This window comes from Leptodactylus fuscus, chromosome 6 (genome assembly GCF_031893055.1).
Source record: "Leptodactylus fuscus isolate aLepFus1 chromosome 6, aLepFus1.hap2, whole genome shotgun sequence".
Lineage (NCBI taxonomy): Eukaryota > Metazoa > Chordata > Amphibia > Anura > Leptodactylidae > Leptodactylus > Leptodactylus fuscus.
This window is the reverse complement of record NC_134270.1, coordinates 164,310,576-164,327,810: the sequence shown is the minus strand read 5'-3', so window position 1 is coordinate 164,327,810 and position 17,235 is coordinate 164,310,576. Positions and strand designations below refer to the sequence as shown.

The 17,235-nt window shown below is 39.8% G+C and overlaps 1 protein-coding gene across 5 annotated transcripts in view; it reads right to left on the bottom strand.

Moving 5' to 3' along the window:
- LOC142208992 (Friend leukemia integration 1 transcription factor-like) overlaps window positions 1-15,302 on the bottom strand; it is a 39,715-nt gene extending 24,413 nt beyond the window's left edge. For 4 of the 5 annotated variants that reach the window (XM_075277913.1, XM_075277914.1, XM_075277915.1 and 1 more), the window contains exon 1: window positions 15,205-15,302. In XM_075277913.1, the coding sequence (XP_075134014.1) occupies window positions 15,205-15,222 (18 nt within the window). In that variant the 5' untranslated portion in view covers window positions 15,223-15,302. Of the gene's footprint in view, window positions 1-14,844; window positions 14,950-15,204 lie in introns of those variants that run through there. The other variant, XM_075277916.1, reaches the window with a different exon arrangement.
- Window positions 15,303-17,235: the final 1,933 nt, after the last annotated feature.

The window sequence follows — 17,235 nt, the reverse complement described above, 5'->3', positions numbered from 1 at the left end:
GCACACACCTTTCCTGACATACTCTGTGCTGCTAGAGACTTCACCCTTCAGTCTGCGACCACCCACAAGCTCATTTCTTTCCTGAAATACTCTGTGCTGCTGTGGACGCTTCTCATACCACCATGTAGCTCTCATTGACCGACTTATATTCCCATTCTCATCATGGAGTGGACAGGGTACTGCTTCTTATAAGATCAGTACATTCCCCTCCTGAAATACTCTGTGCCTCTGGGCTCCCTGCTCCTCACCATCCACGAGATCAGCACACTCCTCTCCTGACATACTCTGTGCTGCGGGAGACTCTGCTCTCAATCTGTGAACACCTATAAGCTCAGCAAACTGCTCTCTGAAATACTCTGTTGAGCTGTGAGTATTTCATTGCCCTGAATAGCTCTTTACAGACAATGACAGCGCCCCTTGTGGCCATGTGGTAGAGATGTAGTGCTCTCATCTCTGGTGACAACATGGCAGCAGCCGTTTCACAGAAAACCGTCACTTCCCCTCATTGTGGATGGCGGCGCTGACAAAAATAGCCGAATGTGTGAAAAGAGTCGATTACTGAAGAGATAGAAGGTTCCCTGGTAAACAGGAAGAGCGATGAAACCACAAGTCATCTCTGCTGCACCTCTCCTGCCAAACCTGCGCCCCCACTTATTTCGAGGTGATTACATCTTAGATATTTCACCACAAAATAGCTTACATGTCATCTATGGAGGATGTGAAGAGCAAATCGGCAAGACGTCTTAAAGGAACACTCCATCTCTGACTGTCTTACATTGAAAGGAAGTGACTTCCATAAACAGCGCCTCACTTGTCCATAGGTTGTGTGCGGTATAGCGTCTTAGCCTCATTCACTGTAATGGAGCTGAGGCGCAATACCAGACACCACCTATGCACACATGTGGCGCTGTTTTGAAGCGAGCAGCCATATTTTTGTCACATATTCATCCCCTTCTACGTATTTTCCCGTTCATTTATACTCTACTCATTGCATAAAAATATCTAGTAAGGGGAAACTGCCAGCAAGCAGGATAACTTCTGCTGAAGGATCTCATTGTGATTTTGTTTCTGTAGTATTCATGACTGGCGTGATTACTTAGTAATGTCTGGCTTATTAAAGAGATTTTCCAGACTTTATCAATTGACAACCTATCCAAGATCAGCGGGGTCCGAAATCCGGAACCCCCACAGATCAGCTTTTTGAAGTAGTGATGGTGCTTTCCGCTGGCCTGTTTGCAGCTCAGTCCCATTCAAATGAATGAGACTAAGTTGTGATACCAAGCACAACCACTATATAAGGTTTGGCGCTGCGCTCGGTTTATCTCACCCAAATACTGCGGCCTCTTAAAAGGGTCCTGGGTGTCAGAACCCCCCCCCCCCCATCCATCCATATATATTGATAATTTATCCTAAGGATAGGTCATCAATTAATAAGCCTGGAGAACCCCTTTACCACATGTACACCTAATATTCAGAGGTGCAACTTGAAGCTCCTAGGCCTCAGTGTAAGATCACCTACCATGTGACATTTATAACACTGCTACCTTACTTTATAGTAGAGAAGGCCCCCAAAGTACTAATATAGGTGGATAAGCTTTTCAGATCCGTCAACAGCACCTTAGTTGTGGTTTCCATATTCCATAGGAGACCTTTCTACCCCTGTTGAAGTAAAAGTCGAACAATAAACTAAAACAACATAAAGTGATGAAGACGTGATACCGATGTTGGATTCTGATTAAGCTTGCTATAAGGAAGCTGTGAGTAAGTACAGAAGATCCGTCAACAGCATCTTATTTATGGTGTCCACATAACCATAGGATACCTTTGTACCTCTGGTGAAGTAAAAGGAAGACAACAAGCTAAAACAACATAGAGAAATTAAAAAATGGTGCTGATGATGGATTCAGATTCTGCTTTCTATAAGGAGGCTGTGAGTAAGTACAGCAGATCCACCAACAGCATCCTAATTATGGTTTCCATATAGCTATAGGAGGCCTTGCTACATTGCTGAAGTAAAAACTGAGAAATAAACAATAACAACCGAAAGTAATGATCACGTAAACCCGATGATGGATTCTGATTCTGCTCTCTATAAGGAGGCTGTGAGTAAAGCAGATCCGTCTACAGCATCTTATTTGTGGTTTCCATATGGCTATAAGAGACCTTTATACCTCTCCTGAAGTAAAAGCTGAACAATAAACATAATGTAACAGATGTGATACTGATGTCGGATTCTGATTCTGCTCTCTATAAGGAGGCTGTGAGTAAAGCAGATCCGTCATCAGCATCTTATTTGTGGTCTCCACATAACCATAGGATACCTTTCTACCTCTGGTGAAGTAAAAGGAAGACAATGAGCTAAAACAACATAAAGAAATTAAACAATGGTACCGATGATGGATTCAGATTCTGCTTTCTATAAGGAGGCTGTGAGTAAGTACAGCAGATCCATCAACAGCATCCTAATTATGGTTTCCATATAGCTATAGGAGGCCTTGCTACATCTCCTGAAGTAAAAACTGAACAATAAACTATAACAACAAGAAGTAATGATCATGTAAAACTGATGATGGATTCTTATTCCGCTCTCTATAAGGAGGCTGTGAGTAAAACAGATCCGTCTACAGCATCTTATTTGTGGTTTCCATATGGCTATAAGAGACCTTTATACCAACAATAAACATAATGTGAAAGAGATGTGATACTGATGTCGTATTCTGATTCTGCTCTCTATAAGGAGGCTGTGAGTAAGAACAGCAGATCCGTCAACAGCATCCTCATTATGGTTTCCATATACCATAGGAGGACTTTCTACCTCTGCTGAAGTAAATAAGCTTAAACAACATAAAGTAATGAAACAATGGTACTGATGATGGATTCTGATTCTGCTCTATAAGGTTGGCTGTGAGTAAATACAGCAGATCCATCAACAGCAGCATGTTGATGGTTTCCAAAAAGAAAAAAGTACCTAAAAATAACAGAAAACTGAAAAAGTGACAAATCTATAAGTTAGGAGTTACCAGTTGTAAGCTATGACACCATCCAATCAGTGCTGACAGTATCAGACTATTATATGGACACACCCCTTTGACAGGTGGAATGGTATCACCCAGTTTGTCAATGTATTCTACTTTTCCAGGAGGTAAAACAGAGGAACAGAACAGCACACAGTTATAAGAAAAGATGCTCCAAAATTGTTATTTCATGGGAAATACAAGGATGTACTTGTGAGGGGAGGTGAGAGATCCCCTTTAAGACCCCACTACACCGGTGAAGGGTGACTTTAGGCCTTACTGTATTATAGGAAATCAAGTGAACAATCTGCAAGGAGATCAAATCATGTCATGTGACCCGGCTACGAAATCTGTATAACCACAAGCGGCGCCACACCCGAGCCTCACCCTGCCACAAAGACATCTGCTAGATGGCACCTACCGAAGAGCAAGGCGGCATAGACACAGCCTGGTACACAGAGTGGCACGGCGTTACCAATTGTCGCCCTCGCCATAACCGTAGTGATATCTCGCTGAAGACCCCGTCACTAAGAACAACGTGAATTACAATTTTCGGTGTTTGGAAAGCTGGGTAAATATTAACATAAGAGCCGCTATGTTGGCCATATCACCCAGCTTTCCCAGATACTGACCTGTCACCTGCACACAGTTATGTGCTAGGGATATGTGCCCATACTGCTAAGAAGGATTGCCTCTCAAGAGTCTGGGAAAGTAGGATGACCTCCTCTATAACAGTGCTCTAACCTATCACCTGAACTTCTATTACTTAAAACTTTCACTCAGCTTTCCTAGAGTCCTGAATGGTTAATCTGTTACCTGCTAGGGATGTGAACGTTTACTACTAAGGAGATTTAGTTTTCAGGAGTCTGGAAAAGTAGGGTGACATCCTCTGTCACATTGGTTCACCCAGCTTTCACATATACTAACCTGTCATTATATTAGATCTTCCACACAGCTTTCCTAGAGTTCTGAATAACAAATCTGTTACATGCTAATGATGTGTGTTGTATTTCTAGGCAGAGTTACCATTCAGGAGTCTGGGAAAGTACAGGTAGGTGACACGCAGCTGATACAGACCTTTCACTCGAACTTCCATTACTTTTCACTCAGCTTTCCAGGAATCTACATGCTAGGGTCTGGAAAAGTAGGATGACATCCTCTTTGACAGTTGTAAGAGTTATCACACTAGTTGTCACCCAGCTTTCCCAGATACTGACTTGTCACCTGAACTTCTGTTTGTATATATTAGAGCTTTCACCAAGCTTTCCCAGATTCTGACCTGTCACCTGAGCTTCTATTACTTAGAGCTTCCACCCTATTAGGCAAGTTTTCCTCACACTAGTCTAGGAAAGTAGGGTGACATTGTCTATCTTTGCAATGGCTTCAGTTGTCACTCATCTTTCCCAGATACTGACCTATCACCTGAACTTCTGTTCGGATACATTAGAGCCTTCACCAAGCTTTCCCCGGTTCTGACCTGTCACCTAAGTTTCCATTACTTAGAGCTTCTACCCAGCTTTCCTAGAGCCTGTTTATGGCTAAGTATATATGTTTCTTTATTACTAAGCAGGTTTGCCTCTCTGTAGTCTGGGAAAGTAGGGTGTCTATCTTTGCAATCGCTTCAGTTGTCATTCATCTTTCCCAGGTTCTGAACTGCAACCTAGGCTTCCATTACTTAGAGCTTCTACCCAGCTTTCCTAGAGCCTGTTTATGGCTCAGTATGTTTCTTTATTACTAAGCAGGTTTGCCTCTCAGTACTCTGGGAAAGTAGGGTGTCTAGCTTTGCAATCGCTTCGGTTGTCACTCATCTTTCCCAGGTTCTGAACTGTCACCTAAGCTTCCATTCCTTAGAGCTTCTACCCAGCTTTCCTAGAGCCTGTTTATGGCTCAGTATGTTTCTTTATTACTAAGCAGGTTTGCCTCTCAGTAGTCTGGGAAAGTAGGGTGTCTAGCTTTGCAATCGCCTCGGTTGTCACTCATCTTTCCCAGATACTGACCTATTGCCTGAACTTCCATTACATTACAGCTTCCTTCCCAGTTTTCCTAGAGTCTTGATGCTAGGGATGTGTATCAGTATATCAAGGCAGATTGGTCATTCAGGAGTCTGAGAAAGTAGGGTGACATCCTCTCTTATATTGGTTGTCACCCAGCTTTCCCCAAAACAGATATCAACAGTTATTCTTAACAGCTCTTTTCTGATCTTAAAGGAGAAGCGCTTTTCATAAATCCCCAGAAATGATCAAAATTTCTGTATTTTTGGGTCAAACTATATGGAAGAAAATCTCAGTTGTGCTAGTTTTTGGTTTGGGGGGGTGTTTGTTTGGTGGCGGGGGCAGCGGTGCATTCCTCTGGGTGCACAGGGTGGGGTGCAGGGGGATACTCCGGATGCTGGGACGGAAATTTCCTACAGTCTGGAGCTGCAGATAAGAGGCGCTTATCACAATGGACACAACTTCCTGTGCTGGGAGAAGATACAGCGAGCGGCCTCCAGACTGGGACAAACAGTCCTGATGAAGGGGGCGGCGGGCGTCTCGTCACTACAAGTCCCAGCAAGTCATGGCCGCCTGTATAATGACACAACGCCGGACCTGGGCGATGGAGAATCCCTTTAAGTGGACGAGCGATATCCTGACATTGTAGCAAACCATCAGGACAGGAGGGAGATTTGTGTTGCAGAGGATTGTCTAACCTGGATATCATTGTAACAAACCCTCAGCTCTGAGACGTTACAAGTCTAGGTGGATATATAGCGTCTGGATATTAGCGGATATGATAAAAATGCTACGAAACGGAGGCATACAGCCTATATATATATATATATATATATATATATATATATATATATATAGTATGTAATATTCCTCACCGTGGCTTATACTCCAGTTACATCCAAATCTGCATTCAAAATTTTGCTCATTTTAAGTAAGCAGAATGAACGCAGTGCAGACAATGTTGGCGTGAACTAGGCCTTAGAGCTCATTAGGTCACATGACATAAGGCAGCTGGATATTTCTCTTCCCGGTGCTTTGGATGTGACTAGAGGATTATACTCAGCATCATGAGCACAGATCTACAATTTTCTGCTGACAGTGGATATGCAGGGGTTAATGGAGGAAGGAAATGGTAGAAACCTGGAAACGCATATCGGTCTGAGATAAAGGAGTGATTCTAGAAGATTGCAACTCCCTTCGTGTCATATTACGGTGTATCTAAGCCTACAATGTGTGATACTGTCTGCTGAGCTGATGTATCTAAGCTATGTTGTTTGATACTATCTGCCGCACTAATGTATCTAATTCTATCATGTATGATATCGTATCTAATCATATTTAATTACATTACATATGTAATCTGTGATGTTGTTACACAGCGCAGGGTCTCCTGGCACATGGTATATACTATATGTGTTGTCGGGGCCGGGTCATGTGACTGCTGTTAGGTAATATTATATTACAGGATGAGTAGATGACGATAGATGAAGTTTGGAGAATTCTCTTTTTCTGTTTCCGAATCCACATTGAAGAGTCATTTCTACACATTCCATTCCTCTTTCGCTTTGTACATTGTACAGTCCTCATCCATATTAACTGCATGACCTAAGCCCCACCCCCGAGGAGCAGAGGCCATATCTTACTATAGAAACTGAAGGAATACTAAAGCAAGAGAGGAGACTAAAGAATGTGTATGGTTTCAGTCTATGGCCCGGTTCACATCTGCATTCGGGTTTCTGTTCGGGGAATCCACTTGGGGACCCCCCCAAGCAGACTCCCCGGGCCTAAGACTTCTCACAGCTGTGGTTTTGTTACAATTGTATCTAGTTCAGACAATCCTCCGCACTCCAGACCGATACATTGTAGCAAAATATCAGGACGAGAAAATACATGTTTGCTAATTTGTCTAGACTGGATACAACTGTAGCAAACCCTCAGCTGTGAGAAGCCATTATAGACTGAACACATCCAAGTCCTTCAGTTTAGACTCCTGCATTAATATTTCTTCGGTTTCTGTAGTGAGATACGATCTGTGCCCGGGTCATGAGGTTAATCTGGATGATCGCCGCATCATGTAAAAATATTACATCTTGGAAATGATGACAGACTGAAACACTAAAACGAAGAAAGTTACAGAAGTTGTCAGAGGGGTGCGATGGCTGTTGTCAGACCCAGTCTCAGGATCACCGGTGTGCCCGGCTGCCCTGCCATTAACACAGGACAATCTCTACTTGTCTATACGGTAACGGCTTAAAGGGATTGTCCAGGATTAGAAAAATATGTCTACGTTCTTTCAAAAACAGCGCCACACCTGTCCACAGGTGGTATGTGGTATTGCAGTTAAGCTTGATTCACTTCAATGGAGATAAGACGCAATACCAGATACAATCCATGGAAGGTGTGGCGCTCTTGCTGAAAGAAAGCAGTCATGTTTTTTTATTCTGGAGAGGACAAGTCCATTGTAGGAGTCACAGAGTCGGTGACGGTTTTGGAAATCATAGCGTGTCTGCTACGTGTATTTTTCTGCAAGGTGTGGATGGGATTCACTACAAGCCCATCCAGCGTTTCTGCCATGTGGGGCCCCGGCTTAAAACCAAAATACTCTTAGTTGCCCACAGCAACCAATCACAGCACGGCTTTCATTTCTTCTAGTGCCTTTTACAGATGAAAGCTGTGCTGTGATTGGTTGTGCTGACCATTTTTAGAAATCTGTCCAAAATTTGTCAAAAAAGACAACAACGACTGAAAACGAATACACTGCTTAGCCGATGATTCAATATGGCTCCCCCCCCTCCCTGCAGGGTCTCTCACCCCTGACGGACGCCTCTACATCTGACGGGTTAACCTCTTCAGTACAAGCACACATATTATATATTAAGGCTGCATGGTCTTAGTTGCCCTTATCAACCAATCAGAGAGCAGTTTCCATTTTTCAGGACAGGAGCAGGATACAATATGAAAGCCACGCTCTGATTGGTTGCATTGGTTAACCATGACAATTTTGCTTGTAGACAATTTTAATATGTTTGCCCCAATGTACCTATATAGTGTCTCATGTAACCCCACCCACAGTATACACAGTGCTCCCCTCTTATCAGAACTAATGTGCCATTCAGGAGTCTGAGAAAGCTGAACTCTGTGAAGCTTCTGTAGGTGCTGCAATGGCCGCCATATTGGTTGTCATCAGTGGTGTAACAGCAAAGCGCCTGGATCCTAATACAAGAGTTGTAATGGGGCCCCTGCCTACTTTGTATCAGATTTTAAGTAGTAGAGGGACCTTTGGGCCCCCCTTAAAGGGGATGTGACGTTTTGGACATTTATTCCCTATCCACAGGACGGAGGAGCCTGATCGCTGGCCCTCAGTGATCAGAAGGACAGGGGAACGAGTCCCACTAAGGCCTTCTTGTGAATGGAGCCCCAGTGTCCTTGCATGAACTATGCTCCATTCACGTCTATGGGGCTGTGGACTCTGCCAGAGATTACAGTCCTGACAACCCCCATAGGAGTGAATGGAGCGCCGGTCATGCAAGCGCAATGGTGCTACATACACAAGAAGGCCTTAGAGGGGCTATCGGCCCTCAGTCCTTCTGGTTACTCGAGGACCCGGCGTTTAGGTCACCAGTGATTGGACACTTATCTCCTGACTGGTGGATAAGGAATAAGTGTCCATTATGGGACCACCCCTTTAAGATTAAGGGCTCAGTAGCGACTGGCACCTCTGCACCCCCTATAGCTATGCCCCTGGTTGTCACCCAGCTTTCTCAATTAATATTAAAGAATGCATCATTGGCATTGTCAATCTAGAGATCCCACAGTCCCATGGCTATCTTTGTGGCCATGTTGTACAGTTGTCAAGCCGAGTGGACAAAATAAGGGAACTAATGTGACTGTGTCATACAAGAGCCTATGTGTGTCTGTGTCTATGTGCATGTGTGAGTAGATATCTGTATGTATGTCTATATGTATCTGTATGTAGATGTATGTCTATATGTATGTGTGTGTATGTGAGTGTGTATGTAGGTATCGATCATTGTGTTTGTATATACGTAGGCATGGATAATGGTGCAACCTGTGTAGCTGCTCAGGGGCCTGCGAGGTCAGGGGGCCCGATCACCTTACCAGCATCTTTCTTCTATCTATTAGATTACTGGGCTCAATCACACAACAGAATTCGATTGGACCCAAATCAGTGGCGGAAAACAGTTGTGTGTATCTGTAGAGATATAGGTTTATATTGTGTGTTGGCACCCATGTGGGTATATGTATATGTGTATATCTGTGTAACTACAGTAACTATGCAAAAGACGGATGTGGAAACATTGCTTTCAGACATAGAAGGGTTAATAGTTTATTTTTGTCAACTACCAAAATGTAGTGAATGAAGAAAAGAGAAATGTAAATCTTCAGCTTGAGCAGATCTTGCCTTCAAAACAAACAATTTGGTTAATTGACAGAAGTAAACTATTAACCCTTCTTTTTCTGGAAGCATTCTTAATTCGCAGTGTATTCCACACTTGCTTAACACTTTTGCACAACACTGTATACGTCTGTGTGTATGAACATATGTGTGTGTCTCTGTGTATCTGTATGTATATATCTGTGTGTATGTATACATATGTGTTACTGGATTAGCCCAGCAGATCACCAGAGGATCCCCCCAGTGGTCCAGGCTCTGACATGATACTGGAATCCAGAGATCCAGCTGAAGACAGCCGCCATACCTGAAGGAGGGTATCAATTCCCAGCAGGTCTATTTGCTGTATACATGTACCCTGAGTGTGTATATACAGCGCTGCAGCAGGAGAAGGGTTAACAGTGCGGTGTTGAGTAAGCAGTTTCAGTAAATGGGAGGAGGTTGTGAGCTTGTTATACTGAGGTTACACAACACTGACACCAACGTACAACAATACAACATCTGGGGCCGCAGCACCACTGACAGCTATCTATCTATCTATCTATCTATCTATCTATCTATCTATTTCATATCTATCTATCTATCTATCTATCTATCTATCTATCATCTATCTATCTATCTTCTATCTATCTATCTATCTATCTATCTATCTATCTATTTCATATCTATCTATCTATCTATCTATCTATCACATATCTATCTATCTATCTATCTATCTATCTCCTATCTATCTATCTATCTATCTATCTATCTATCTATCACATATCTATCTATCTATCTATCTATCTATCTATCTATCTATCTATCTATCTCCTATCTATCTATCTATCTATCTATCTATCACATATCTATCTATCTATCTATCTATCTATCTATCTATCTATCCCCTATCTATCTATCTATCTATCTATCTATCTATCTCCTATCTATCTATCTATCTATCTATCTATCTATCTATCTATCTATCTATCTATCTATCTATCTAACTTTACATAGGGCTGCATGTAAAGCTCTGCTACATCTATAATCCATAGAAATAATACATGTACAATGAGTTGTTTGCATTCTGATGCCCCAGACATAAGTCTAACACATTTTCTGCCCGGCCACAGATAGAACCACAATATGGAGATGTAGCAGATTTAAGTTCAACGACTTATAGACACACAGGGTGGAGAAGCAGCAGAGCTGACAGTGTCATTTTGGATTTACATTGAAATACAATTATATCTGTTGCAAAACTGAATGACATTTTCAGCTTTGTTATATCTGTCATCCAATTCTCCCCCAAGGGGTTAAATCCTCCCTCTCACAACTTGCTGCTCTTTGCAGAAACAGAAGCTTCCTCATACACAGAAACCTTACCAAAACCGGCTGTAACACTGTGCAGGGTCCTCAGCAATATCCAGCTATCTGAGTCACTTGTCACTATTCTGTAAGGCATATAGTATATAGGACGTACAGTGTTGGCCAAAAGTATTGGCACCCCTGCAATTCTGTCAGATAATACTCATTTTCTTCCATAAAATGATTGCAGTCACAAATTCTTTGGTATTAATATCTTCATTTAATTTGTCTTCAATGGAAAACCACAAAAAGAATTGTTGAAAAGCCAAATTGGATATAATTCCACACCAAACATAAAAAAGGGGGTGAACAAAAGTTTTGGCACTGTTTGAAAAATCAAGTGATGCTTCTCTAATTTGTGTAATTAACAGCACCTGTTACTTACCTGAAGCACCTAACAGGTGGTGACAATATCTAAATCACACTTGCAGCCAGTTGAAATGGATTAAAGTTGACTCCACCTCTGTCCTGTGTCCTTGTGTGAACCACATTGAGCATGGAGAAAAGAAAGAAGACCAAAGAACTGTCTGAGGACTTGAGAAGCAAAAATGTGAGGAAGCATGAGCAATCTCAAGGCTACAAGTCCATCTCCAAAGACCTGAATGTTCCTGCGTCTACCGTGCGCAGTGTCATCAAGAAGTGTAAAGCCCATGGCACTGTGGATAACCTCCCTAGATGTGGACGGAAAATAAAGATTGACAAGAGATTTCAACGCAAGATTGTGCGGATGGTGGATAAAGAACCTCGACTAACATCCAAACAAGTCCAAGCTGCCCTGCAGTCCGAGGGTACAACAATGTCACCCCGTACTATCCGTCAGCGTCTGAATGAGAAGGGACTGTATGGTAGGAGACCCAGGAAGACCCCACTTCTTACCCACAGACAGAAGCCAGGCTGGAGTTTGCCAAAACTTACCTGAGAAAGCCAAAAACGTTCTGGAAGAATGTTCTCTGGTCAGATGAGACAAAAGTAGGAAAAGGCCTCAACATAGAGTTTACAGGAAAAAAAGAGGCCTTCAAAGAGAAGAAGACGCCCCCTACAGTCAGACATGGCGGAGGTTCCCTGATGTTTTGGGGTTGCTTTGCTGCCTCTGGCACTGGACTGCTTGACCGTGTGCATGGCATTATGAAGTCTGAAGACGACCAACACATTGTGCAGCATAATGTAGGGCCCAGTGTGAGAAAGCTGGGTCTCCCTCAGAGGTCAGGGCTCTTCCAGCAGGACAATGACCCAAAACACACTTCAGGTCAGCACTAGAAAATGGTGGAGAGAGAAAGCCCTGGAGACTTGTAAAGTGGCAGCAATGAGTCCAGCCCTGAATCCCATAGAACACCTGTGGGGGAGGGGGAGAGATCTCCTGGTGGCAGTTTGGAGAAGGCCCCCTTCACATCTCAGGGGGGACCTGGAGCAGTTTGCCAAAGAAGAATGGTCTAAGGTTTGCAGCAGAGCCTTGTAAGAAACTCATTGCTGGTTACCGGAAGCGGTTGTGCGCAGTTATTGTGCCTAAAGGTTGTGCTACAATAAATGAAGATAATACCAAAGAGTTTGTGCTTGTAATCATTTTCTGGAAGAACACGAGTATTATCTGACAGAATTGCAGGGGGGGCCAATACTTTTGGCCAACACTATATATCTACATCATCAAGTGATCGCTATGTAACATAGACCCAAGCTGAGGTGGAACTACAAGTCTCAGCATGGCGGGGTTATAGTTTCACCACAGCTGGAGGATACAGAGGGAGAAAGGAATAGATTCTCCATAAGAAGGGCGATTTATCGATAAAATGGCACAACTATATTATGTGGGACTTTTGTATGAGAAATAGATGTAAAAATAAATGGAGAAATAATGAGATAAAATATAGAATAAGTAAATCAATCTGCAGATAATAAATAATAAATGAATAAATACAAAAAATGGAAAGAAAATAAAAAATATAAATAAAATAAAAATTATATAATAATAATAATTAATAATAATAATAATAATAATAAATACTAAATACAAGTAAGAGAGATATAGTAAAGAAGAATATATAAGACATAGACAGAAGGAAATAAACAATAGATAGAACAACTAAATAGCTTAGGAGATAAATGAATGATAAGACTATTACGTAATATAGAAATAGAATAAATATAAAGGAAATAAAGAACATAAATAATAATAATATAAATAATATATTACATCAAATATAAGGAAGAAATAGAATATTACATCAGACAGAGATGGAGATTATTTCCCTCCGTTTTTATACATAGTCGCTCTAACCCGACACTGTAGTCGTCATCATCATCATCACCCTCATCCTCATCATCATCATCCTTTATCTATAGAATACATTGGCTTCAGGCTTCTCTAGATCTTTACCGAATGACCCAAATTATTCTAGAGCTTTCGATGCAAAGTCTGATAAACCATCAAACCTCCTGCACTGACTGCACAAGCGACTAATATGGCGTCTTATTATAAAAAAAAATCATCTTTTATTCAGAGAAAACTAAAATAGGAATATATAATATATAATAATAATGTGCAAAATACATAAGAAAAGAAATAGAAAATATGTGACAAAGTGTAAAAGAACAACAAGAGAAATTCAGAATAAAATGTAAGTTTGTATATAATGTTCTATCTGTGTATATAGAATATAGCACTGGTTTATTATATGTATTATATTGTATATATATATATATATATATATATATATATATATATATATATGTGTATGATGTAACAATAATACATATAATAAACTAATGCTATAAATTATAACTATAAAACACTATTCGATATACATTACTGCTGTTACTTAATATTGTTTCATCATTTTAGACGATTATGGTTTTTACACTTTCTATATTATGGATGTATTATTATATTTGATGTTATATTTATTACTATTATATTTCTATATTACTATTTTTAGATTGCTATTATATTATTATTATTTATACATATTCTTTATATATTGTTATATTATTATTATATACTACACTATTGTTTCTATATACTATGATTATATATCTGCATTATTATTTATGTATTATTATACTATTATTATATACATATTATTCTTTATCTATTACTATTATACTATTATTATTTCTCTTATATTTCAGTCTATTTCTATACTTCTATTTTACATTATGCTTCTATTATATATCTATATTAATATTTCTATATTTCTATTGTATTTCTATATTACTATTACTATTTCTACACCACTATTATACTATTATTGTTTCGGTTATATTTCAGTATATTTCTATATTACTATTTCTATTTCACATTTTATTATTATTATTATTATTATTATTATTATTATTATTATTATTATTATTATATATCTATATTATTATTTCTATGTTACTATTCTATATACTTTTATATTACTATTTCCTTTTTACCATTATACTATTGTTATATATCTGTTTTTATTTCTATATTACTATTATACTTTTATATTGTTATTTTTACATTACTATTATATTATATATTTTTTTTAAAAACTGTAATTTTTATTGAAATTTTACAGAAATGTAGTACAAACAAATAAACATATATAATATTAAATAACAATATATTATTCTATGTTTATGTTCCTGTAACTATTGTTACATTTCTACGTTATTATTTCTATACTTGTATATTATTTTTATATTACAATTATTATATTTCTACGTTATTATTACTATACTTGTATATTACTATTCTATTTCTATTCTTATCCTATTTCTATAATTCTTAGAATCCTAATAAGCTAAAAAAAATTATAAAAAAAAAAGACACAAAAATAAATCTGAACAATTTTTTAAAAATTAAATAAATAAATAAATAAATACAGGAAAAGTAGTTCTATGTAAAAAATAATAATATGAATAAATAGCATATATGTATCTTTATACACAGTGACACCATGTCACCATATGACACCATCCTGGGGGGACATGATTGTATGTTATCCATGTATGGGGTGGAGGTCTCCTGTTACCCTGGTGGTCTCCTGTTACCCTGGTGGAGGTCTCCTGTTACCCTGCACCTAGTGGAGCCCTCCCTTGTGATGCCATCACCCACCTGTTTATCCCCAGGATCCTGAGCGCCATGGACTCTTCCTCCCCTGCAGGTGGTAGCTGCAGCCCCCCAGCACACAGGCTGAACCCCCCAAATGCCTGCAGTGGGTCCCCCATCCTGGTCCCCAGGGTGCTGCTCCCAGGTCCCAGCTCTGAGCTCTAGATCTGGAGGTTTTGCTTGTTGTTATTTAAGCTGAGACATGAACCACTAAAGGAAGAGGAAATCTGGTACCAAAAGGAAAGAGTGGGGGCTTCGGAATAACCGCCCCAGGGCTGAGTGTCACAGGGGAAGAAGGAAGGGGGTGGCTGCAGTCCATGGTGTCCGGCTCCTGGGGCTCCCCTCATCTTCATCATCATCACCTACCTTGATGGTGCAATCCATGTCACCTCCTGGGGGGCTGAGGAGCAGGTGCTGCAGGAGCCTCAGGAGGAGGCCATGTCCAGGTGAGGTTCTGCAGCAGAGCCGGCTGGGTGTGAGTGTGCTCAGCTCACTGACTCTGTGTCCCCTCTTTTTGGGGAAGTGATGTCACTTTGGTTTCCTTGTTGGTGACAGATGTTCAAGAAAAAAAATGAAACTTCAACTGGAACCTTCAGTCCTGAACTTACTGCTCAGAAGAAGGAGAAAGCAAAGGAGAAGCCTTGGGGGGAGAAGACTCAGCCAAAAGTCCTTCCAACAGGGAGATGGGAGAGACCCCCCCAAGAATGGGATGGGGGTGTAGAGATGGGGTGGTGGTGGTTATAGAGGGGGGTCCTACATCAACAACCTCCCTGTCTGCAGCTACACAGGCAGGAGAAATGGGGCTGCAGGTGTAGGGAGAGACCCTGGACCCCTAACAGGGCGGTCAGAGAGTCTGTGGGATGTGGAGATCAGGAAATGTGAGTAATGTTATGTCACTGCAACTTACACTCCATATACACAGTATCAGTCACTGACACTACATATACTACTGCTAATACTGATACTACATATACTACCTGCTACTAGTGTATAGGAAGCAATACTCCATATACACAGAATACTACATATACTACCTCTAATACGGCTGTTACTAGTATATAGGAAGCAATACTCCATATACACAGAATACTACATATACTACCTCTAATACGGCTGTTACTAGTATATAGGAAGCAATACTCCATATAGACAGAATACTACTGATGCTACATATACTACTGCTAATACTGATACTACATATACTACCTGCTACTAGTGTATAGGAAGCAATACTCCATATACACAGAATACTACATATACTACCCCTAATACTGTTGTTACTAGTATATAGGAAGCAATACTCCATATAGACAGAATACTACTGATGCTACATATACTACTGCTAATACTGATACTACATATACTACCTCTAATACGGCTGTTACTAGTGTATAGGAAGGAATACTCCATATACACAAAATACTACTGATACTATATATACTACCCCTAATACTACTGCTACTAGTATATAGGAAACAATACTCCATATAGACAGAATACTACCTATACTACATATACTACTCCTAATACTGATACTACATATACTACCTGCTATTAATGTATAGGAAGTAATACTCCATATACACAGAATACTACTGATACTACATATACTACTGCTAATACTGATACTACATATACTACCTCTAATACGGCTATTACTAGTGTATAAGAAGGAATACTCCATATACACAAAATACTACTGATACTACATATACTACCCCTAATACTACTGCTACTAGTATATAGGAAACAATACTCCATATAGACAGAATACTACTGATACTACATATACTACTGCTAATACTGATACTACATATACTACCTGCTATTAATGTATAGGAAGTAATACTCCATATACACAGAATACTACTGATACTACATATACTACCATATAATATTACTGCTACTAGTATATAAGAAGCAATACTCCATATACACAGTATACTACTGATACTACATATACTACCCCTAATACTGTTGTTACTAGTATATAGGAAGCAATACTCCATATAGACAGAATACTACTGATACTACATATACTACCCCTAATAAAATACTACTATTAGTATATAGGAAGCAATACTCTATATAGACAGAATACTACTGATACTACATATACTACCACTAATAAAATACTACTAGTAGTATATAGGAAACAATACTCCATATAGACAGAATACTACTGATACTACATATACTACTCCTAATACTGATACTACATATACTACCTGCTATTAATGTATAGGAAGTAATACTCCATATGCACAGAATACTACTGATACTACATATACTACCCCTAATACAACTGGTACTAGTATATAGGAAGCAATACTCCATATACACATAATACCACCGATACTACATATATTACCACTAATACTGCTGCTATTAGTGTAT